The sequence below is a fragment of the Vicugna pacos genome, chromosome 7, assembly GCF_048564905.1.
Source record: "Vicugna pacos chromosome 7, VicPac4, whole genome shotgun sequence".
In the NCBI taxonomy this organism is placed as follows: domain Eukaryota; kingdom Metazoa; phylum Chordata; class Mammalia; order Artiodactyla; family Camelidae; genus Vicugna; species Vicugna pacos.
In genome coordinates, this window is record NC_132993.1 from 11,570,230 (window position 1) to 11,595,288 (window position 25,059).

The 25,059-nt window shown below is 48.2% G+C and overlaps 1 protein-coding gene and 1 long non-coding RNA gene across 2 annotated transcripts in view; one reads left to right on the forward strand and one right to left on the reverse strand.

Moving 5' to 3' along the window:
• Nucleotides 1-2,574: 2,574 nt before the first annotated feature.
• Nucleotides 2,575-25,059, reverse strand: part of TMEM178B (transmembrane protein 178B) — a 29,547-nt gene continuing 7,062 nt past the window's right edge. The window contains exons 3-5 of the mRNA XM_072964328.1: nucleotides 4,155-4,280; nucleotides 3,433-3,523; nucleotides 2,575-2,909 (exon numbers count right to left, since the gene is read on the reverse strand). Of these exons, the coding sequence (XP_072820429.1) occupies nucleotides 3,519-3,523; nucleotides 4,155-4,280 (131 nt within the window). The 3' untranslated portion in view covers nucleotides 2,575-2,909; nucleotides 3,433-3,518. The remainder of the gene's footprint in view (nucleotides 2,910-3,432; nucleotides 3,524-4,154; nucleotides 4,281-25,059) is intronic.
• On the forward strand, nucleotides 14,280-20,208 carry LOC140697300 (uncharacterized). Its single transcript, XR_012074204.1, has 5 exons — nucleotides 14,280-14,646; nucleotides 15,550-15,673; nucleotides 15,774-15,830; nucleotides 17,466-17,650; nucleotides 19,650-20,208. It is a non-coding gene; the product is annotated as an uncharacterized lncRNA (long non-coding RNA).

The following is a 25,059-nucleotide window of genomic DNA, read 5'->3' on the forward strand; positions in this document are numbered from 1 at the left end:
CTGCGGATAAATATTAAGACATGGGGCTCAGAGACTCAGAGTGTCTTCTTCCCTTACTGAAGGAAAGGCAAGTGTCACTAGGTGAAAACACTCACTCCCAACAAGAGAAGTCACCAAAAGGGCACCAGGACCCAGGGTGCTGCATATAAACATGGACAGAAGAAGGCTTTGTCTTGATTTGGTGGAGTCACTGAGTCTTTGAGTTATTGTGACTTTGTGATCCCTGAAATTGAAAGGGTGCAGTTGCTGAAAGGCTGGGGCCTATAGAAGGACTGAAGCTGAAACAGATATATTTTAAATTTTTTTATGCTCTGATGCCAAGGAAATCACAGAACTCCGTATGAAACTTACAGCTACAACAGACAAAGAAGGGGGCTGCTGGGAGTGTATGAGCCTCGCGAAAGACAAATTGCTTAACTATCTGAATTGACCAAAGCTGATGTAGAGGGAAAGTGGAAGTGAGTAGAGGGAGAGGGAAAAAAAAAAAAAAAACCAGAAAAAGCAGCCAAAACCCTCAAGACAGAGAGAGAAACAAATAGGACCTCTTTCCAGGCAGATACGTCCCTTCCCTGAATCCCCAGGGCCATAGGGCAAGGGAGGAAATAAAAACTGAAATAGGCCCCGTGCTCAAGGTCGACTTGCATGAAGCTGGAAACACGTACATGGTCCTAGATCTTGCCTTCACATCTGTAGGAAATTTGAACTTGACCTGGCGGAGGGGGGAGTGTAGGGGCTGGTGGGTGAGGCTGCTGACCCTAGATCTCGTCAGAAGGTTGGGTTCTGCTCTGATCTGGGGTTAGCAGAGTCTGACCCAAACTGGCTCACAGGTTGAGCCTCCTCCCTTCTCCTCTGTCTCTTTCGTCTTCTTCACCCCTCACGGCACGAAAGCTTCAGTAACAGCCTCGAGTGGCATGTCTTCATCTGGGGTCAAGCCCCCATGCTAGAGCCGTTCTCCTGCCAGCCAGGACTTGTCATCCCGGCCGTGTGGCTGGGCTTTGACTGGCCCCGAGCAGGATCAGACCCGGAGTGTGTGTCTGTAACTGCCTGGCCCCACAATCAGAAAAGCAGCTCCAAGCTCCGGCTCTGCTGCTGATGAACTGAGCCCAGGTGGTTTCCTTCTTTCCTAGAAGTCCCACTAACATTTCAGGAACATTTCAAAGGGATGCAGCAGGCTGTGTTAAAGGTCTGCTACAAAGATTAATAGCTGAAGAGAGTGGATGATCTATTTATGGAAAGCACAGGATGAAAAAAGAGGGTATAAATAATAGGTCGGTGAGGTGAGACGTACTGGTTATTTAAGAAAAGTTACTTAAGAAAAGTTTAAATGATTGATAGCAAATTGCCCTATTTGGAATTCCTTTCCCTATTTTCCTACAACTGGGAAACAGCTGAAACCTGGATCAGGTCACAAACTCTCTGCCCCAAACAGATGCTCGTGGACGCTCACCTCTCGATGCTGGTCGGAGGGCAGTCAGGGTACTTGGAAGGAAGACAAGGGCCTCTGAGACTGAGATACTTCTCCTCACTTTTCCTCACGTCCTTCCCCTGAAGGGGGAAACCTAACTTTAAAAAGAAAAACTTTTAAAAAAATTCCCGAGACAATTGCAAAACTGGGTTTTCCTGAAAGTTATCTCCGTCCTCATAGAATAAATCCTTTGCTTTAAAAATAATCCTTAGGCAAGTAGAAGCTAGCAGCATTTCCTCACCAGCCATCCCCCGGCACACCCACTCACAGGGCACTCACACGGGAGCACTTCTGCAGAAGCTGGCCTGTGTCGCGAGCAAGGAAGTCTTGAATTGTACACTCACATCTGCATCCAGATACCTATTAACACAAATGTACACAAAATGCACCAGAGAGATACACGCATACAGAGACCCACACTCAGACCTATCCACGCACATCAGATGTTCTATCCGGATGTGAACTGCGCGCACGCGCGCACACACACACACACACACACACACACACACACACACAGTCAAAAAGAGCAGAGGGGGAGAGAGGCGGGACTTGTAGCCTGGTGGATGGGAGAGGGAGAAGGGAAATGGTTGGGAGATGAGAAAAGGCAGGAACTGGAGGGGAGACGGGCTAGAAGGCAAGTCGATGAAACCGAGGCCACGGTCGGGAAGGAAGGCTGCTGAGTGAGTGGCAGAGTTCCCAGAGCAGATTCAGCCATGGAGCAACTGCATTCCCGGCTACACGGTTGACCCATGGCGGTGCAGCTTGGGGAGGTCTCTCTTTGCCTCCCCAGGACTGCCCAGCCCCTGAAGGGTCACTGAGGTGACCGCCAACTGCTCCTGCCTGCTCCTTCTGGCAGACTCCTGTCCCCGCAGCCTTCACCACCCTCTGGCTGACTCCAGAGCTCGCCAACACCTGCTGTGCCAATTGGCTCCACTGAGCCCGAGACACTGGGCCAGACTGGCGCCACCTCTGTTGGGGTGCTAGCCGCCAAGACGGCTCTTTTGGGATTCATGGCCTTGAATATCAAGAGGGAAAGGAGGCTGGAAAGAGTCAAGAGTTCTCTGTGAATGTACACGATATCATACAAACGGGAGCCCATGAGACAAGGAGGCGCTCTCTGCGTGTGACCCTTTTTCCATTCGTCTGTACAGAGGTCACCCCAGGAGAGGGGTGGATGTCCAGTGACAAAGGACAGCTTCCGTGATGGGAAGTGAAAGGTCTTGTTCAGTATACGTACTTGACAACAGCAACAGAGATAACATCCCTTCTCCCTCCTGCACGGTGGTCCCTCTTCGCTCATGGCTTGTGGGCCCAGCTGTGTCTCCAACTTCCAAAATTAGAGGACTAAATCCCGTGGTGTCCCAGAGCTGTGATGTGAAGAACCACAGGGTCCCCTGCCCAGTGGTTTTGTTCTTGGTTCTGCCCTCTGGGAATTTCAGCTGCACTAAAAATAACAGAAAAATGCAACACAAATGATAAAACCCCACTCAGAAAACACCCACCACACACCCACCACACACACACACACACACACACACACACACACACACACTCACACTCCAGGGATTGAAGCTGCAGAGCCAGCACCCATGGAGGCCTGCCCCTTATGGTGCATCCTAGGTCTCGGGGCCTCCGTCCTGGGCCGTGGAACCACCACAAATAATAGACAACAGTCATAATGTAATATTTCCATTTTAAAAGGTGAAAAGAAAAAAGGAAACCACTCAAAGTAGTCACACACACACACGCACACATACACACATCACACACACACACACACACACATCACAGCGTGACTCCAAGGCTCCAATCTGCCTGGGAAGTGGGGTTTGGGGCAGGGCAGCCTCTTGTTTAACTGGGTGTAAGGCAGCTGGAAGGTAAGACTGGGTTTTCTGAGCATCCACTGAAGCGTCCTGTTAGTGATGCGGGTCTTGCCTCTCAGCACGTTGTGTTCTCCCCCTTCCCACCTCTGAAACTTGGTCCGAAAGTTTGGCAGCGAAGAGGAAACGTCCTTCTCGGTGTGTTTTCTCTTCCACTCCTTGTGTGTCACTGGTCAGGCTGGAAGGAAATCAGAACAGGACGAGCAGGAGAAGTGGTTCTGTGAATGGCCTCAAAGATCTGGTTTCACTCTATGAACTAAGGGCGGGGTTTCTCGGTGAGATGATCGGTGATGGGGTGGTGTCCCCTCCTGTTGGCCCAGTGGATGGTACTTCCTTCTCGACACCTGTGCCGCTTTGGACCCCAGGCACCGTCCCTTCCCAGCCCACCACCCCATCCTTGTGAGTGACGGGAATCAGGACACGACCTCGAATGGGGATGTTCACTCTGTCTTCCAGAAACCAGGGAGCCAAAAGTTAAGAATTGATGGAAGAGCCACAGGATGGGCACGCCTTCCCCATCTCGGTGATGAGATGACACAAAGTCCAGACGAGATGCGGGTGCCTGAGCCAACTCAACTCGACCTTGGCACTGGCATCATGTTGATTTAGTTTTGTTGTATATATGTATATTATATATATATATTTATATATATATATGTGTGTGTGTGTATGAGTTTGTTTTTTTTAGCACACTGTCCCATTCTCGGGTCTGGATTTTGGGCAGTTGGTCCTCGGGACAGGTTGGACAGAAGGGGCCAAGGTACAGAAGAATCCCGAGATTAGCGTGAGGCCCAGGCCCCCCCATGCACAGAACATGGACCAGCCGTAGCCGTGGCTGATGTCATCGGGGAGTCCGTACAGGTAGCGTGGGTAGCGTGACAGCTCAAAGTTGATCCCAGCCACACAGGTGCACAGTGAAATGATGCAGAAGGTTCCTGGAGGAGAAGGGAAGAAACAGGGATGGGGTAACAGGGAAGGAGAGGGAAGAGGAGAGGCAGAGAGAAAGAGAGAAGTGAGGTTTATTACATCATCCATTTTCTTGAGTAGGAAAACTGAGGAGATCCAGGTAAGAGTAACCTGCTAACAAGATCACTATTTGGAAATATTCATGGAGATGGGAATAGTATCCAGGGTTCAAGGCTTCCTCGTGCTCCAATAACTGCCCAGTCTTGAACAAACTTGGGAAGTCTCTCCTTTGGGAAAATACTAAAAATGTATCAAGTTACAGTTGGTGTAGGGTGAAGTCAGGCAGAAGAACCTTCAGTTCATTTTTCTAATGCATTTAAAATTCATTGTCTTTCTTTGGAGACACAGAAAACACCCGCTGTTGCTACTCCTTTAAAGAGGAAAACATATTTATTCTTTTCTTTCCTATATACAATGTCCTCTATGATACTGGGTTTTCCATTAATCCATTTACCAACAAGTCATCCATATTTGGGAAGCTTTTTCCCTTTTCCAGTAAGACAACATTTCCCAAAGAGCTTTCCATGAACACTGAGCCTAGGAGATAACTCTTCACAATGTGGCAGCAGAGTCAAAACACCCTGAGCTCTGTATGTAATGTCTCACCCATGAAGATTCACAATTCACAGTAACATAAAGTAACTTGTCCAACCCAGCCCTCTGAGATATTTCACAAACGTATTTAATGATGCTCCTTAAAAAAAATATTGCTCATAGGAACTTGCAACGAAAAGGTGGTCATAAGAGATGGAATGTTATCAAACAGTGTAGAATTCCAAGCCCAAGAGCGTTTCTCAATGTTTGCCATGTCTTATGTTTCTTCCGTCGCTGCAGAGATGTAAGCAACAACCAGAAGAAGTACTTACAGCTTGGGAAGGCTGGGTGGGGGAGAAGTTAGCGCCTACAGGGGTCCAGACACTTTGGTGGCTGTGATCTGCATTTCCAAAGACCCTAAATCAGAAGATAGTGGAGAGGTAGGGCGACCAGTTAGGTGCCTGCTTTGGTCACAGGGAGAAGGGAGGAGGGGGCTGGCGAGGAGAGAGCAGGGCGGGACTGACTGCTTAGGGAATGAGTTCTGGGAGAGGCAACTGAAAGCAATGCAGCAGGGGTGACCTGGGCACCACTGCCGCATCAATAAAATTGTGTGTGTGGTGAGCTTGTGTGCGTACACGTGCGTGTGGGTTTATGTGTGTGCATGTACGTGCTTATGCATACACGTGTGTGTGCAGTGACCACTGTCATGTACCAACTCATGTGACACCATCATTACTTGGGAGAAGAGTGTTCCCAAACTTGGAGGAGTTGCAAAGCACCCTGGGGCCCTCATGCTGTGCACTGGGGTTCAGACAGAATTCTCAGAAGATACACAGGGTGGGTTAGGTCTCATCCCAGACTTTTTGAATCAGAATCTTGTGGGAGAGGATGGGAATCTTTCCTCTTTAAAAGCTCTTCAGATGATTTCTGTTCATCAGCCAGGTAAGACCTTGTCTAAGGGCAGAGGTTCTTTCTTGAGACACAGATCCAGGTGAGGGAAGAAGCAGAGGGGGGCCAGAGGAGAGGAGGCAGCCTGTGGGTCTGGCCAAGAAGAGTGATGTCCTGGGAGTGTCAGACCGAAAGAAAGCTTCTTTTTGACACCAGTTTCAAAGAATCCAAATTCCATCAAATCAGAGCTGGCCTGCTTGTGCCTCAAGTAGGCTTTCAATTTCTGGTTTGGAAACCTGGATGTGCAATGATATCACTTACGAAAATTTAGATTTAGGACAGGAAGAGAGTGTGCGTGTGTCATGTGTGCTGAGTTCAAATCTGAGCCGCCCTTGGGATGGAAGGCACTTGGTACCATGGGTCTGGAGCCTGGTAGAGAATTCTGAGCTAGAGCTGTGGACTGAGCCATCATCTTATAAATCAAAGCTCTGGCTGTGACTGAGGTCACCCAAAGGCTTTACATAAACTGTATCTGCATAAGATACTTTAAAAAATGGAGACATTTCTTTCCATCACACAGTTCTCTGTCCTGATGAAGTCTAGTGATTTGTTCTAGGAGAGAAGGCTGACCTTAAGGAAGTTTTGATCTTCCCAAGCTGCCAGTAGTTGAAAGAGCTTGATAGACACTATTTCAACGGTGTGTTCTGCAAGCCAAGGGGACAGGACACAAAGGATGTGGTTGATAAATCAAGACCTAATTAGTTAATTACCATATGGTCCTAATTACTGGTGGTTGATAATACATACATCTTATTGTTATGTTGTGTCAATGGAGTTAATTGCAGTATCTTCCTGGCCTTAACTTCCTTTCAGTTGTTCTCTGACTTTTCGAAACTCTTAAAATTTCTGTGGTTTATTAGCTCTTGTCAGTATTCCCACTGATGGGAAAACAGACCCGAGGACTCTCACGTAAGATGGCCCTTTAAGCACGTCATCTGGGCAACCTATTAGGAAATCCCACGTGACAAAGAAGGCAGAGAGGAAGAGGCTCTGTCAGTTCCCACAGACTTTACTCTTTTCCATCAGGGGCAAGGATTCACATTTTTATGTGCTTCTGCACTTACAAATTCAAAGTTGGAAATGTGAGTTCCCTAGAAACGGACGCAGGCAGGCACGGGGTAGATCCTCAGTAAACAGACAGAATGAATCACATGTTGCCATTGCTGTTCGGACCATGAAAGAATGATGTGCTTCGAAAGATGTTGACGGAGTCCCAGAGAGTGGGGGAGATAAGGGACACCAGTGAGCAAGGACCCTGCCTGACCCAGTTTTCTGTCTAATTGTCAACTAACTGGGGAGGGTGGGGTACAGAACTCCCCCCACTCCAGCTGCCACCACCAACTCGCTGGGCTTCTCTGGGGAACTAAGACAGATTCTAAATGCCTCTGCTGGACAACAGGCCTCAATTAAAGGGCAGTAATAGATATTCCAGCACTGGGGATTGCAGTCTGTTTCCAGTCACCCAAAGCACAGTGATACTTTGGGCAAGTATGAGGCCAGCCCTCGTTTCTCCACCAGAAGCAGCAGTGGCCTCTGGGGCCAGGTCTTTAGAATCGATCATTTTATTTCTGGAGAGCGCTTATTGATGGAATAGACGGGATCCAAGGAAGGCAAATGCAATAAGGCACAGTCACAGCTTCTTAATACGTCCTCCCACTGCTTGGGGCTTGAGCTTAACTCCAATCAGGCTCCAAGCCTAATCATAGTCACAGTGTAGCAATTAAGTGAAAAGAATTACCCAAGCCCTTCCCTTTGGAGCAAGGCTCTGCTCTGTGCCCAGAGCTGGCTGTGAGAAATGTCAGGTGTACCGCTGGCTAGGGAAGTAGGGACCGCGGTAGCACAGATGTCAGATCTAAGTGATGCCAGGTCGGGGGGAGGCAGGTTAACTGTGATGGGGCGGACGCAGGAGGACATTCCCGTGGCAGCGGGCTCCCGGGTGTGCAGAGCAGCCAATCAGCAAATATTTGCTGAACATCTATGTTTGTGCCAAGCATTATGCTAGGTGTTAGGGGGATAAAAAGGAGAATAAGATATGATCACTCTTCTCAAGAATTTTTAATTAAATCTAAAATAAAAAGATGAAAAAATATCTCATAATCTAGCTGGGGATAGAAGATATACATAAACGAAAAGCCGAGGATGAAGTGAAAATAGAACCAGACTGGGGATTAAGAGATCGGAGTTTAGAATCAGCTCTGAACCTTTGGTCCCCTCATCTGTAAGATCAGGGAGCTGGAGCAGACAAGCATAAGTTCCCTCCCATACCTAGTCATCTTTAGAAAAAGAAAAAATAATACTCAGAAGTAAATGGTTAAGAGACAATTATATTAGGCCAGGGAAGGTTTCCCAAGGGAAGTGGGGTCTTGAAAAATTAGCAGGATTTCTGCAGGCAATAAACAGAAGAGGGTCCTCACCTGGCCTGAAGAGCATCCCTCCTTCAGTCTCAGTGCCCCGGTGTCCTAGGTCTCTAAATTAAGCCAAGCTTTTAGTCACCCCAGGGCCTTTGCACTTGCTCTTCATCCCCTTATCTAAAATGGCCTTCTTCTTGCGATCTTCTGGGATCTCAATTCAAGCACTATCCTCTCAGAGAGATCCTTCCTTACCCTCTCTGAAGTTGTCCCTTCTCCAGTGGTTTTCAAATCATGTTCCACAGAGGTGCCTCAGGAGCTGCTGCTGGGAAAGGAAGAGGGAATAGAAGAGACTCCCAGCGCTCTCTCCTCTCTGGCCAGAACAGCCCTACTTTGATCTGTTTCCTTGTGAAATTTCATCTGAAGAAAGGATTCCAGTGATCTAAACATTTCTGAGACACACTGGCCTTGTCCATTCACAAGGGGACCATCAGGTGCGTCATTTCAGGAACTATACTTTGGAGAGCAAAGTTCAATAGCTATACCTTTGGCAGAAAGAGCTCATCAATCTCAACTCTCATTCCTGCTGGTCCTGGAAGGGGCTTCGGTCTCCTACGCAGCCCAGCTCTCAGGGCAGCCAGCCCCAGGCCGTCAGCTGCAGCTGATTAGAAGGAGAAAGGAAATCTAACTACCTCTCTGTGCCAGGACTCTCACGCGTATGGACTCAGAGCTCAGGAAATCCTGTTAGATGAGACAGCACCACCACACATAGCCACAGCCTGAGAGCTGGTGCTAACGAGACCTGCTGGCAAAGAGGGAACCGCTTTCTCCAGACCCCGCTAGTGCCCCCATTCGCACACTCCACCTGGGAGCGGGAAGGCACAGCCAAGGGCTGGAACCAACTGTGTAAACATAAATGCTTCCTTCTGATTCCAATGCAGCACCTGCTTCCTTTGATGACCATCCTCACCTAGAGCCCTCTCAGGAATGACACCCATGATGTCATCTGGCCTGGCCCTGGCTACTCCTGCCTGTGTGACCTGTCAGCACCCGGTTGGAAGGGGACAGGGCCGTGAGATGCTCCAGGATTGGTGGAGCACCCCAGGGGTGCCCCACCCCCTCCACTCAGGGCACAGCTGAGACTTGAGTGGGGGTGAGAGGAAATTGCCTCCAGGCGCAGACTGCCAGTCCTCGTTCCAACACCAAAGACAGCATCCTCACCCGCCTCCTTTGCGTGGCTGCCATCTCTAATTACTGTTTCTCTGGTTGCCAAATAGTAGATTCTAGTTTTCTCCCTGGTTTTAGTTCCTTGGATGTTTGACAACTGCCTCTTGCTTGTGGATCTCCTCCCTAAGTTTCCAAGCTGCCACTCGATCCAAGCTTGGTCCCCCTGTCCCTAGGTGTCTCGGTCTCCTCCTTTGTCTTTTCAGACTTGGGGCTCCCCAGTCCTCCTTTCACCCCACATTCCGCACTCTTGTTGACAACTTCACCCTCTCCTCTGACTTGAACTAGCACACAGTTCATTCACATGATTATGCAATATTACATGATGTCACATATTATGTCACTATGTGTCCCAATCCCCTGGGGACATGGCAAATTCATGGTATTTCCCGGCGACACACAGATTTCCAGTACTTCCCCCATAATCTCCAACTCCCTTATGTTTCTTTTTTTTCTTTCAAAGTCTTGCTTCCCTAGTAGGGTGATCAACTTTCCCAGTTTGCCGGGGAGTTGGCAGGGGTGGAGGTCTTGTCCCTGGAATGTGTGACTTTTCGTCCTAAAACTAGAAAGACCTGGGCTAACTGGGACACATCAATCACCCTTCCTACAGGTCCCCTCCTGCTCTCCACTCCAGGGCCGATCGGTGATACTGCAAGCGCTACATTAATGAAACCTTGCCTGTAAGTTAAAGAAAACGCAATGCCTTCACCTAGTGGAAGCACAGAAACTTGAATCCCCAGATATGCTGTCATGCTAGGAAATGCCAGGCCAGGAGAGCCTTGTTTGGGGGCAGTTCATTCTTTTGCAGCCCTGAAAATGTCACCAGGAAACACTTAATCAGCAACCTCTAAAATGGTTCTATCCTGGTACCACCTGAAAGGTTAATTACCAAGGTAATTTTAAGCTGGTGTTCAGGGTCCCAGTGTTAATGCCCGGCTCAGCCCACTTCTCAGCAGCGGCTGCTGGTACGGGAGGTGGACGAGATGGGGAAATGGGGAGATGGGGCCTCCTGCTGTATTAGTGTCCACAGGCAAGGGAGGGGAGAACATGTGTCTCCACTCCCTTTAGGGACTGTCGGGGAAGCCACGGCAGTAACGTCGCAGCCACGGACCCTGTGGAGAAACAGCATCGAAACTGAGGCCCCGGGCAAGGCAGCAGAAATGCTCTTACTAATTCAAGAAGCCATCGCCTAGGAAACGGACGGCCTCGCAAAGGTTCTACTGGGAACCCAGGGCGATCACGTATTGTGTGCACGGGCAAAATTTTCCCAAATAGCTCTGCCTTCTGTGACCAACTTGTTTCCAAACCTCACTACAGGAGGGTAACTTCTGCAGCTTTCTAGGGCCAGAAATCCATCTCTGTGACATTTTCTGCTCTTGGGATTAAGGAACAACATCGGTGTGTCCTTAACCCTCGCAGGATGCCTTGATGTTACCGTGGCCAGAGGGTCTCTGTCCTGACCCCAGCCCAACAGGTTGACGCAGAGCTGTCTCTGCAGACGTGCCCTTGTGGACGTGCGTGTCAGGGAGGTCAGGTAACAGCTCCAGTCCTCCCTAAGACACACTGCCCTCCGCCCCTCTCTGATCTTTGAAGCTGTAAAAATCAGCAAACAGAAAAAGGGTCCCTCCTCCTCCGACAGCAGCGTCCGCAGCCTAGGAAGCTGATATATACAAAGGCTTCCTTTGCTTAGATTAAATGCCTCAGCAGCATTTAGCTCTCGAGAGCGCTTTACAGCTTTGCTCAGACCTGCATGGAATATAAATTACTGCTGAATTATACACCATTGCATCAGCGGCAGGCAACAGGCAGGCCACGTGGGGTTTTGCATCCAAGGTGCCTTAGGGGTTCACTGGGATGAGGCAAGGGGTGGTGACAGGCTCCAGAGGAGGACACACTGCCAGGGATGGGGTTCTGAGTTTGGACAAAATCATCCATCATTCTCTGCAAGCGCTCTAGGCAGGGTCATTGCATGAATGCCACCCCCGCCCCCCAGTCAAGCAGCGTTTATATGCCCGAGGCTGCATCTGCCTACAGTCAGGCTAGTCCACGTCCAGGCATGATTATGCCACAGTAATGCGACGTCCCTGACTCAAGTGATGAAACGGACTGGCCAGTTCATACAGGTTGGCATCGGCTCTAAGGAGCTTCCATATTTCTCTCATAGACCACAGAGTCTTTTCCCTTGGTTTTTACATATCTACAGGGTGGCCGCCAAATTTGGAAACACAGGGGTCATGGACTGAATTGTGTCCTCGTAAAATCCCTGCGTTGAAGCCCTCACCCCTCAGTGTTTCCGAATGTGACTGTTATTTGGAGATTGGGCTGTTAAAGAGCTAATGAAGTTAAAATGAGGCTCAGAGTAAGCCCTAATCCATTCCGTTTTTATAAGAAGCGGAGATCAGGACATACAGAAAGACAGCTGTGTGTGCAGAGGGATGACCACGTGAAGAGGTAACAAGAGGGAGGCCATCTACGGCCCCAGGAGAGAGGCCCCGGAGGAAACAGCCCAACCGACACCTTGACCTTGGCCTCTGCAGACGTGAAAAAACGAGTTTCTCTTGTTTGAGCCCCCTGGAATGTGGCACTTTGTTTCGGCAGCCTTAGCAATCTGATGTAACTGGTGACTACATAATAACTGGCTTATTAACATAACATTACAATACATGTTTCCAGACTTCATGGCCACACTGCAGCTGAAACAGGCATCTTAACACAGCTGCACAAAACACTAGCTGCTGGCTATCTACGATGTGGATTTTTCTCCATTGAATCTCTCTCACTGATGCATCTACACTTACTCCCACTCAGTCCCATCAATGCAGTTACTCTTCTGGGTGCACGTTAGGTATGATCATAAGATCAGTGGCCCCAAGACAGAGCCTTTTCAAACTTGGGGAAACAGCTAAAGGGCTGAGCAAATGGAAGAGGGCATTGGTGGGTTTGAAGTGCTCTGCTGTGAGGGAATTTACTAAGGTCAGAGGCCGCTGTGCAGCCTCCTGGATGGGCTCTGCCTTTGGCTTCCTCCACCCAGCCTGCACGGCGTCCCTGGAGCGATCCCGGAAGCTATCCTTTCTGACCAGTGCAAGCCCCGAGCCTCCCAAGAAGCCGAAGTATTCCCAGTACGAGATAATCCACATTTTTTTCAAAATCCCTAGAACTTTTATGATCGGGAACAGGCAACCTGACAATTAGTTACAGGAACCTTCTCTTGTTCTCTCTTTTAGTTTGTGTTCAGCTAGACTGTAATTTTCTCCAGAACTGGTATAACAGCAGTGTTTCCTGTATGATACACAGTGCCGCGCAGTCGAGCCGTATCACTGGAGGACATGGATTTCTAGGCTCTGAAGCTTTTAAGTGAAAATACGGACTTTGAAACCCAGAAAGGAATGAAGGAGATACCAGGGCTGGCGCCCACATCCTCCTTTCTCCTAAGTCATTTTGTGGTTGCTGAGGGGTGTGCGTATGTGTGTGTGTGTGAACACGTGTACTTACACACTTACGTGCCTACCGACTTTGTGTTTCAGTGGGCACCTGGCGTTTCAGAAAGCATTTTTATTTTTACAGAAATGCAGCATCAGAATAATACCCTCTCTGCAGGATTATTTTGAAGAACGATAATAATAAACATGAAAAGGTTTGAAGAAGTTAAAATTGCTTTCTATATGTAAGGTATGATATTAGAAATGGAAAGCCGTAAGGGAGGGTGAAGAAAAATTGTTCTGGGGGACAAGAAAAATTGTGCCTGTGGCTTTCACCTCCATCACCCGCTCCGCTCGCTCCCCGCCCCATCACAAGACAAGCACCAAACCGGCCAGCACTTACTCTCAGCAGAGACCAGGACTCTGCGCTCTCTGGCTTTGTTGGAAGCTGAACCACGGAACCTGGAAGGAGCTTGTAAGGCCTGTGGCTCAACCAGGATTGGTAAAAGGAACCAGCCTTTTGAGAAGGCTTGGGAATCACATGTGACAGGAGTCAGGGACCTTTTATAAGTGCTGCGGAGGCTGTGACCCTGGTTCCTCTGGAACGTGGAGGTGGCATTTACAGCCACCCCATACTCCTGTATTACACACCTACTACATAGTGGACTGTGAGAGCTCTAATTTTGTGGGTTTTAGTCTACACAGTACACTTTCCCTTCTTGCTTCTTTTGTTAAAACATCACCATCTGTCTTCCTCCTGGGGAAGCCATTCTGTGATCACAATGGTTAACCCAGGCACAGGCACTCCAGCCAAGCCTCTGGTTTTGTATCTTCTGTGCCTCTTGAGGTTGCTGTGAGATTACATGTATATATGCAAACCCTATAGGTATATGTGTTAATACATATACACCACATAAGTTATATAATTTATATAGTAATCCCAAATTAAATAATTTGCTGAAGGTGCCAAAGTGTAAGGAACAGACTAAATATTTGATTTTGCTGTCAAGCTCAATCTACTTGATGGCAGAAACATCGGAGAACTAGCCATTATACTTGCTTCCATTGCCCCCATTAACAAGAAATATCCTACAGGGGAAACAGTCCACGTTTGCCCACCTGGCCTTGGCTATTTCCTGCTTCAAGCAATGAAAAGTTGGGAAGATCTGAGGTTGGTAATCTGTGGTGGGCTATGAGCTTTCCAAATCAGGCCAGAAAGAGAGTTCTAGAGAGAAAATGAACCAAGAGTGCAGTATCACATTTTTCTCAATGCAAATCCTTGCAGCTTCCTATCCATCTGGGCCTTGGTTCAGAGCTGAGAATTAGTGGGATCCAACTGGCTTCTTAACTAAACTGAAGGTGGCATCTACAGCTGTGCAGAAAGGAACATTCCCAAGCTGTGAACAGTGAGCTTCCAAGTGTAAGGCCACTTAGAGCAGCCCATCTTCCCACCACTGCTTCTCTTTTCTCTCCTTCTCTGTCCAGGCCAGCTCTTTCTGGTGGACAGCAACGGTCCATGGAGCAAACTTGGAGACCCTCTAGGGAAGAGGGCAGTCTTGCCATGGATTTCTTGGTGGGGACAATGCTTGAAGTGACATAAAACCTCCTGCAGACCATCTCTGATGCCACAGCTCTCTGACTGCTCAACTCATTCCATCTTTCTAAGTGGCATACGAGGATCCTGCAGAGAAAGGCATGCCGCCCCCCAGAGCCACCAAGAAGCCCCGTACAAGTAGATCCATCGTCATGTGTGAACTCCTGTTTTGGTCATCAGAAAGCTCTCCCAGCCCAGAGGCTCCACCAAGTCAGGCTGGACCAGCTTCTGGTAGGACAGCTGCTACTGACGGAGATGCAGCTTAGAGGTAAGAGAACTCTAGCAACAATCAGAAAATCCCCAGGTTCTGATTCCATTTTTTTCCCCATGAAATGGGCAAATCATCTCATCACTCTTGGCTGTGATCCCCTCAACCATAAAATGCCGGGGGTAGGACCAGATCTCTAAGATACTTCCAATTAAATGATCCCGTGACTCTAGGTATTGGGGCAAAAAGGTGCCATTCTCTCTGAATTGTTCTAGGACTTGCTGTCACTTATTTTGTCAAACATGAGCCACCTGGAGAGAAGATACTGCTTCTCACCTCGTGACATGCACAGAAGGCCTCATGAATGAGACCATGAGGTGTCATTATTCGATATCAGTGTGCATATGAGGCTCAGCTCTAAATTGCCTTGATTCTAAATGTGGAAGGATTGGGACCCAGCTGTTTAAGTGTCTGGAAGGAACTGGCTCCTGAAAGAAATCTCACTGGCTTCTGCCCTATCTGATCCAAGCCAATGCCATGTTAATTAGTAGAGGAAGAGGCTTGGGGTGGTAGCCAGAAGGTCAGGTGAGCCTGCCACCTGGCTTGGTTTATGTTTCCATATGCCTGGCACATTTGTCAGCTTGGCCTGGCCTTTCTTGGAGATAAAAACCTGTACCCAAGTGATTTTTGCACATTGTCACCTCACCACTGAGTCGCTGAACACACAGGTAGTTTTATATGGATCAAAGACTTATGTGTCCTATTTATATTATGATAGGCATTGTTCCAAGTGCTTTACAAATATTAGCTCTTTACATCTTAAAGCAACCTTGTGAGGTTTAGATGAGGAAAGTAAGACACAGAGAGGGTAAGTAAATGGCCCAAGATCACACAGCTGCTAGGTACGGAAGCCAGGATTCAAATCCACACTTTAACCACTTGTTACATTTTCTCTCATTACAGCTATCTCATGTGCATGTGTATTGTCCCTGGAGCTGGACTGTAAGCCGTGTACACAAAGAAGCTCTTTTCTTCCCAACAGGACCCTACACACAATGCTGTTTAAATAAGGTTTATCAACTAGAAGGTGAGACTGGGTGAAGAGGCCCTATTGTTATCAAATGCAGTCCTGGGTAGGTTCTGGGTGCCCCTCGGTCTCATAATAAAATCTTGCTGCTGTTTTTCAGAGAACTCGGAGAACCTGTCACCACCTGTACATTACTTCACTTCTGATGGGCAGAAGGGTAATGTCCTGGGGAGGGACTTGAGTTTTCTATGAGAGGTGGGATGGAGTGGTTGAAAAAGAAAAGGAATCAAGATCAGAGCATTAACTCTCTTTCAATAAGACTCTCTGTAGTTTCCCATGAGGCCGGAAACCACACCCAGTGGACGGAGCAAGCTGGTGGTCAGCAGACCCCAGTCCATCCCACGGCTCCTCCCCCCAGCCCCACTAGCTCCTGAATAGGCCGCTACCTAGCAACCCTTTTAGCTCCACCTTTGACTTGGAGCTTTGGGGGGAGTGATAATTACTCACCCCTCTTCATTTTCTGAGTTCAAATTCTGATGAGAGGAGTGGCCCAGAAAGGAGGTAGACAGCACAGAAAACACCAGCTCTATTACTACTAAGGCAAGTGTGGCCGCCCTGGCTTGGCCCCTGGCCACAGACAAGCTCAGCAACACTTTTCCCAAGCTGACATTTTAGGATGGTTTCCCTAAGGGAACGTTTGGGTCTGCAGAGCAGACACATTCACCCACGGGCCAGAATAAGACAGAAAAATCAGCCTGGGTTTCGGGCCTTGACCCTGGGAATGCTGGCCCCTGGGAAAGCAAGTGAAGGCAGAGGCCCCAGATGCTGCTGGGTCCCACAAGTTTGGCCTCATCTCCCAGCCTCACCAATCAGAGAAGTCAGTCACCTCTTCTCCATTAGGAAGCAGAGCCTTCAAAGGTGGACTTGCTACCCTTCTAAAGAGAGGAGAGAAGTTTCCTACTTTACGGGTCCAGGCGGGAATGCTGAGATCCAAAGAGAACGCCATCCCATTTCCCTTGGCTGAACCAACTCAGGGACCCCAAAAGGCTGTGACCCAGAGGCTTCTGGGAAATGTGATTTCAAAAGAACTTGTATGAAAATGTTAAGAGCTGAGCTGGAGCGGGTATTCTAATTAATTATTATCTAAAATAAATTGTAGCCTGGGAATTAAGAAGTGATTCCGAGGTTTTGCTAACAGGGCAGTGGGAAGGACACAACTATTGGCATTCCTTCCTGCCTACGGCCAAAATGGAGGGGTCAATATCAGACTGAATCTATATTCTAACTTGACATAAAGCTGCTTAAGCATTTTTTGAAAGATGAAAGGGATTTTTTTGCTTCATTCACAACAGAGTTTAGTTCCATAGAGAGGTATAAAAACGGAAATGTATTAATGACATGTGAAATCCTCAACTAGAATGAGTAAATAAAGACTTGGCATACTGCTTCTGAAGAGCGGCCAACTCTGAGTCTAGGAGCAGTTTCGTTTGATAAATGGACATTAAAAGCCCTTTGAGGGGCAACAAGAAGAACAGGGCAAGGTTATTGAACTCCCCCTCCAGCCTCAAGCCTTAGCTCCTCTGGGAGGCTGAGTCCCCAGCAGAGAGGGGCTCCCTGTCTGTACACCCACAGTCCCCTCCATTATGGCACCATCACTCTGCCTGAGTGACCCTTGAGGACAGAGACCACGTGTGTCCTGGGTGTTGGCACACCACAGGCACCCAATCAATGTTTATCGAGTTGATTTAGTTTGTGAAGCAGATAATTAACAAGTGCAAGGGAGATGTCTTCAAATATTTGGAAGACCGTTGGAGGAGGAAAGTATTGACTTTAATTTATGTTACTTTTGCAGGAAGGACCCAAGTCCAACAAGTCCAAGTTACCAGATACCATATTAAGGTTTAAAATAAAGAGGAGCAAATTGACAAGTGGAGCAGCCAACAAGGAGGAAGCCTCCTGCCACGAGAGAGGCTGTGACCCAGAGAGGAGACAGGAAATGAATGAGATACCTGTTCTCCAAGATACTTACATAATAAGGTAAGTGCCATCAAAATGGTACAAAGGGAGTTCCGAGTTCGGAGGAGTTGTATGGTATTAGTTAAGCTGATTCAAACAGATTTCTGGAAGATGCTGGCTGTCGGCTCAGGCACGAGGAAAGCAGAGGGCTTCAATAGGCAGAGAAAGGTGGCCTGGAGGCAGATAGTGACAGGTGGTCTAAGGGGAACACAGGATGTGCAGCTGAAGACAAGATGGTGGCCAACATGAAGTTCCAGGCTGGGGACACTGGCCTTTACGAGCAACATGGAACCACAGAATATTTTTCATCAGAGAAATGACGTGGTAATAAGTGTATTTTAGAAAGGCAGTATGGTGTAAAGAATGATCTTAGTGCAAAGGAGGGAAATTGGCATGTATAGAAGGCATATCCTTGGCAAGATGCTTTCCTGCGTATTATCTCATTTCACCCGCACGGGAACCCTACTGCGTAGGCAGCACTACCTCAGTTTTACAGATGAGAAAATGGAGGCTCAGAGACGGGCAACTGGGTGGTGGGACAGAGAGTTCCACCAAGGGCTCAGGGACTCCCCAGCGACTACGATAGTAATGGAGGCCCATGTGGTGCTCAGGGCAATGGAAACGAATAAATGGGCCACAAAGAGTACTGTAAAGGAAATGCAGGCAGAAGTTGATAATTGATGGAAAGGTATGAGGAGAAACCAGAAAAGTGAAAAATGACTCAGAGGTGACTGACAGACACAAGTGCTGAGGGAGTCAAGAAGAGACTTCACTGGGGGAAGGGGAAGGATGGTCGCTGACATTTACCAGGTGTCTACAGTCAAACAGACGTTTAGCCCATGTGCAAAAAACATAAAGCACATGTATGATGTATGTAGACAAAGGACAAGTCTAATTCAAGGCATGCTTGAGGTTCTAGAAGGGGGAGATGTCTTATGAACCGTTAAAAACATGAGGCTGGAGCTCAGAGAAGACTGTTCCAGGCAAGGGCTCCAGACTCATCCGTGCAGAGATAATCATCATTGTGAACGTAAGTGTTGACAAGGGGACGTGTTTGTAGGGAAAAAGAAGAGTGTTGAAGACCACATTTACAGGTGGAGCAAAGAGCGAAGAAAACAGAAAGGCACAGAGAAAAGGAAAATGAGCTGAAAGTGTCAGGAAAGATGGAGAGAGGTAAATCCAAGCGAGCTCAGAAAGAGGAGGTTCAAGGACAGGTGACAAGCGGAGCAGCCAGGAGTAAGGTCTCCAAGAAAGCAGCTTCCATGACACGCAGGAACAGAACCCAGACTTCAAGAGGCAAAGTCGGGGAGAGGGTAGAGCTCAGTGGTAGAGTGGGTGCTTAGCATACTTGAGGTCCTGGGTTCAATCCCCAGTACCCCCGTCAAAATCAATCGATCAACCAATCAATCAATCTAATTACCTCCACCCCTTAACCCCCAAAAAATGAAATTAAAAAACTGCCTTTAAGAGGTGAAGGGGTAACAAGTAAGGATTTTTCTTTTTGTTCCATGAGTTGCAAGCTTTATCGTTTGTCTCAGAGCACATGAAAAAGTAAGGTCCTCAGCCAAAGAAGCTCATTTGCCTATTTCTGCAGGAAATATTCCTTGAACAGAATAGGCCTCATCTTTTCTGCCACCCCAAGAACAACGCCCTTGATCTACTATGATGGCATGTGTGTGTCTGAGGTCATCTCTTACTCCTTCAGGTCATGAGCTGCTTGAGGATCATAAATACATCAACAAATTAGTACTACTTGGGAGAGGGTACTGGATGGTCATTAAAAACCCAGGCTTCAGAGTCAAATAGATCTGAGCTGAAATTCTTGGAGCAGACGTGATCCCCATTGTGTCTTTCTGCCTTTCTCCCTCCTACCCTGCCCCAAACGAACCCCATGCTCTAACAGCCCCATGCTGGTGGGGACAGAAGAGGACCCCTCTGGCCTATGGATACAAATGGAAGCTGGTGGGTAAGCCTGTGTCTGCCTTCTGGTTCCATTCTCACGTCTACTTCTTTACCCCAGGTGGCCAGTATCTCCCTTTGCTTTTCCGCTGCTGGTTCCAGGAACAGAGAAGAGGGGACATTACTCTGCAGACCTTAGTTTAAGGGTCCACCATTTGCATAACTGCATTATTCTGAGCTTGTTTCATTGTTCTCTGGGTCCAGTCCATTATCTACAAAATCAGGGTGGTAAGGACGACCTTAAGGACTGCTGGAACATGAAGGGAAGCAACGTTTGAATAGCATCCACCATTGACACAGCACTGATGCTCCGAAATGTGAGCTCTTACCTTCCCCTCTGCCTCTTCCGTCTGCCTCCTTGGGGGGTTTGAAGGTCAGATGAGACCTTCCCTTCCCTCTGGAGCTCTAAAAATTTGGAACTAAAAATAGTCACCTGAATCATAATTGACCCCTTTTTATCCTTTTTGGGTGACCAGCCCCTTCCTTCCCCAAGAATGGTAGACAGGTGGATTGAAGACACCCTCATCTTCACCAATGAGAAGACACAGGATTCTTTTGTTTTAAATATTTTGCATTTTAAAGGTGTCAGGCATTAAAAGGAAATCGGCTCATTTATCACACTAATTGGTCTGGGTAGCTGACTCTCCTCTAAGACTGTGGGCAACTCCAAGTCAAGGATGAGTTTTCTTTTATTTTGTCCTCCACAATACCTAGTTCTTCTTACAGGTACTTAACTGGCTGTTTAGTTAATGAATGATAAATATTGGGCAGATTCTAACAGCTCACCAAAGTGGGATGGGCTCTCCTCTTTCTCAGCCATCAGCCTGAGCATTCTTGATATTATAATGACTTCTACAGATAGGATCAGTATATTTTCCAAACCCCAAACTAAGACACACGGTATGAGACATGATCTGATAAGAGGAAAGTATATTTTAAATCAGGAGGCTTCCAGAATGTCAGAGAGGTAGAACACCTTTACCCAGGCCCTCATTCTCTAACAATCTTAAACCTGAAGATAAAATGCAAGTCATTCCCCACCTGTCCCAACAACCCAAGCTCTGCCAGGAGGAAGAGGCTTGTCCACCAGAGCAGAATTTGTTTACACCTCAGGGCTGTCTTCATAAACCCTCCCCAGTGTAAGGCTTTCAGGTCTCTGCATAGCCATTCTCCCACTGGCACCCTCTAGGCCTTCAAGGCCGGCACCATCAGCCCCCCGCAGAGCGAAGACAGCGAAGAGCTGCGGCTTGCTAATTCCTCCCACCTCCACCCACAGGGGGCACCACCCACAGTGAGGTGCAGGAAGGCTGCCTGGGCCCAAAGGTGTGCTTGACTGTGCCTTGTGGGGGCTGCCTGGCCCTGCTCCCCTGCTGTCTTGCTCTTTGATCTGGGCCACTTCTCCAAATCCACTCTAGAGGGAGCTGGGGCTCTCACTCCCATGTGCACACTCCAACTCGCCTGCTGGCAATGCCATCTCAGCCTCTCACGGGGACCCTTGTGCCTGGTCCGGGCTGTTTTCCCTGCTGTCTGGTTCTCCGGCTTCAATCCCTGAACACACAGTGCATCCTGCCATCCAAGTGCTGAGGGTGACAAGGAGCCTCTTGACAGTGGAACCCCCACCCCTTCCTTGGGTGTGGTTATTTCTGATGCCAATTCTCACCTGTCCTCAAACCCCTCTCTGCACCCAGAACAGGAGAGAGGAAATTCCTCCTCACGTCTACCAGCTCCTCCCTCTTAATTGCTTCCCGGGAGCAGCTCTGAAGCCCAGTAGGAGGAGTCTCTCCGTTTTCTTCAGGAATGAGCATTTTCCTTTGATTTCTAACTTGTTCCAAGAGGCAGGAGCTAGCCAGACAAGAACCCTTTCTCTGAAGCTTGCATACCTCTGTAAGAAGATCCTAGAAGAGCCACAGGGAGCTTTTGAAGTTGCTTTAGAAATTACCTAAGTTTCCATGGTAATCAAGCTATGGAGTCACCATCATATTCTGGGCCTTTCTGTATCCATTGAAAAGGCTGCTGGAGACATCTGTTTTTTCTCAGCCACCACCCCAGTAATGGAGACGGTCTTCCAGCTACACTGCCCTCTCCCTCTTCTGCTGCCTGCCCTCCCCATCCCATTCTTCCTGACAGTCCACTGCCCAGTTCAGGGCAGGGATGTGATGTTGCTAAGCCAGGAAAGACAAGGTTTTGTTACCATAACAGGAGGAGAGCTCAGGGTGTCAGGGTCTCTGCCTGAGTCTGGCTTATGTCTGAGCATGTCTGTGCTGGTGGAGGCTGGCCAGCCAGAAACGCACCAGGACTCTGGCGAACTCACTCATCCTGCGTAGGACCCTGAACCACCCACCCTGCTCAGCCTAGACACTGAGCCGCAGCCACGCCTTACTGTCCCTAGTGGCCTAACTTTGCTATTCCCTGCTCGCCTTTGCACTTCCAGGTCTGTCCTGCCCACATCAGTGGTTTCACTGCATTACAAGAACTTCCAGAAAGAGCCACCAACTCTCCCATTTAAAGTATCAATAGACAGCGCGGGCTCTAAGATTTTCTCAGTCCTGCTCTTTCCACCAATCCTGGACATTATCAGTATTCTCACTCAATCTTTATCAAATACCTGCATTGAAATAAAGGCCTTGAACCAAGCTCCCAATTCTCACTCAATTCTGACCTGACTTTCCCCCCTGGGACCCTGCCAGTTTTGCAAGGCGCTGCTCTTCCTAATCACAGTAAGCAGTAAACTCAGCGGGCTGTGTTGGCAGTGTCTGGGGAGCCAGCTTTTGATCTAAGGAAAGGGGAACACGTGTTCTGTGTGATGATTCGGCAACAAAGACGAAGGGTGATTTTTAAGCACAGCAGACTCGGCCTGGGTTAGGGAGAAGGGGAGCTGCGTGCTGAATAGAGCAAAGGTCTGATTTATTAAGCTCATTGGGAGCCCTTGCAGTCAAGGCTGTGGTGTTCCAGGATCTGGGAGTCTGGGTGTGGGACAGTGCCGGAGAGAGAGCTGGATTTTGGCACGAGACCTGAGCAGCTGTATGTTGCTTTAATGTTCTGCTGTCGCTGCCTTGAAATTCTTAATCATGTTTGAATAAGGGGTCCCAAGTTTTCATTTTACACTGGGCTCCACAAATTACGTTGCTGGTCCTGGTTGGAGGTGAAGGATGCTACTGGTGTGCAGCAGTGCAACACCGTCAGGGGGCGTATGACTGTCCCCCTACCCTGACCTGGCCACCCAGGCATAGAGACCATGCCCCGCCTCACTGGAACTGGCCATGGCAGGCTGAAGAAGCCCTAGCTATAGGTACCCCAGGGGGAAGCCAGACCACTGATGAAAGTCACACAGTATCAAATGATCACCCAGGGGAGAAGCCCAGAGCAATCTGCAAAAGAGAGAGAGGGCAGGCAGAATCAATCAAACCCAGACCACAGCCTCCAAGGCCCTCCATGATCTGCCCAGCTTTGGGGATCTCTCCATCTCACTCTGCTCCTGTCACCACCGTCCTCTTGCTCAACTTTTTCAGACCTAACAAGCTCATTCCTGTCCCACATCCTCTGAAGTTGCTGTTCTTTTTGCAGAGATCGACCTGTCCCAAGTCTTGCCGCGGCTCACTACCGCCCTTAACTCAAGCTTCTGTTCACTGTCGCCACTTCTGAGAGGACTTGTGCCCACCCACTGGCCCCTCATCCACTACGATGCCCCCACGACTCTCTATTTTCCCTCCAGCCTAATTTTTTCCTCATAGTTCTCATCACCTGACCTCGGATCATGCATTCATGGATACTTGTTTCTTGTCTGTTTCTCCAGCTAGAATGTAAGCTTCATGAGGACTTTATCTTACTTCCCACTGTAGCCCACTGCTTAAACAGTGTCTGGCTCATAATAAGCAATTAATATTTATTATATGAATGAATAACTGAGTAGGGTGGTGAACAGCCACAGAAACAGTATTTGTTCAAGCAATTTCATCTTCATCATTCCTCGGCGTGTGTGCCTTTGCGTCGTGTCGGCAGCAATGGTACGGGGCTGCTTAAAGAAAAGCATCCTGAAGGTGGTTGTTTAAAAAAAGAAGTATCTCAGTAGTGAAAAATAACAACATCTAGAAACTTAGTGAGGACAGTGCCAGGGTTAGAACAACTTTACATGTGTTAACTCTATACTTTGTACATGAGTTAAGTCTATTATAATTTTCACAACTATGCTTCAAGTCGGTACTATGATTAGCCCTGTTTTACAGGTGAGAAAAATTGAAGCAATGCCTGAAAGGTGGTTAGTAACTTTCCCCACGCCACATGGCTAGCCCAAGACTGCTTTGGTCCTGGACTAGTCCTCCACGATAAACCCATGACTCTCCCTTTTAGTTGGATGATTCTACTTCCTGGACAAGGACTTTGAGACCCACTTGGGTGGCAGGGAATGGAGGATGGCTCATGGGCCAGTGTGGGTAGGAACATCCAAGAGGCACGAGAGTTGGTTCTTCCCAAACTGCTCTCCTAAATGCCTTCAGCAACCATCCTCCCTTTCCGCCTCCTTCCAGGGTCTGCTCCGTCTTAGCCTGGCCCTAGAGTGATCTGTCCTGGCCCCTGGGTCCACGTTAGGCAAGCGTGCATGTTATTTCCTAATCCTCCTGACAATGCATCTCCTCCCCCAAATGTCTTTGTTTTGATTGTAATTATAAAATGCTAATAAATATTCAAATATGCACCTTCCAAAGGGCAAGACATGTTTCAAGGTAGGAAGTAGTCTGTGAACCTCTGCTTAGGATTTTGAAAGAAAGGCTGTAAGACAAAAGGTCAAGAGGAGAGCCGTGATGATGTAGTGAACTCTCACATGAAACTATAAAAGCCGTTTAGCAGGGTACGTAGATGGGTGTTACGCCCTCCTTTGGTCATGAGAGATTATAGAGACTCCTCTGCCTATTAGAATGGGCTTTACTTAGGGTACACATATGACACTGACTACCACTTTACCACCATTTATATACAATAGTAACAACTACTGTTTATTGAGGGTTTCTCATAAGCGTGCATCATGGTAAGCCATTGCCTCACTGAATTTACACCCCTTCCCCAGAACAGTATCTAACTCACACGGTTGCCTTTCTCTCACCCACGAATCACGAGTTTTGAGGCGTAGTGCTTGCTGGACTTACAGAGACGCAGTCCCGGCCGTGTTTCTGAGTTGTAAGGACAGCGGAGCTCAGAAGGACAGTGGGGAGAGGCTGATGGAGAAGACTGGATGTTGCTCTACCTCAGAGCATCCCTAAAAGCACTTTGCTGCCCGAAAGAAACAGTCATTCAGTCAAGACATCTAAGCCTTGGATTTTTCATCTTAGACTCAAACATTTTCAGAATTGCTGGGGCTTTATCAAGGTCTTTGTCTATCAGACGAGGGGTGCCTGGGGGTTCACTGCACAGCTGAACTGCTCAGTGATGAGCCTGGTGGAGAGGGGAGCCATTTGGCATCACTGGCTTGCAAATTACTG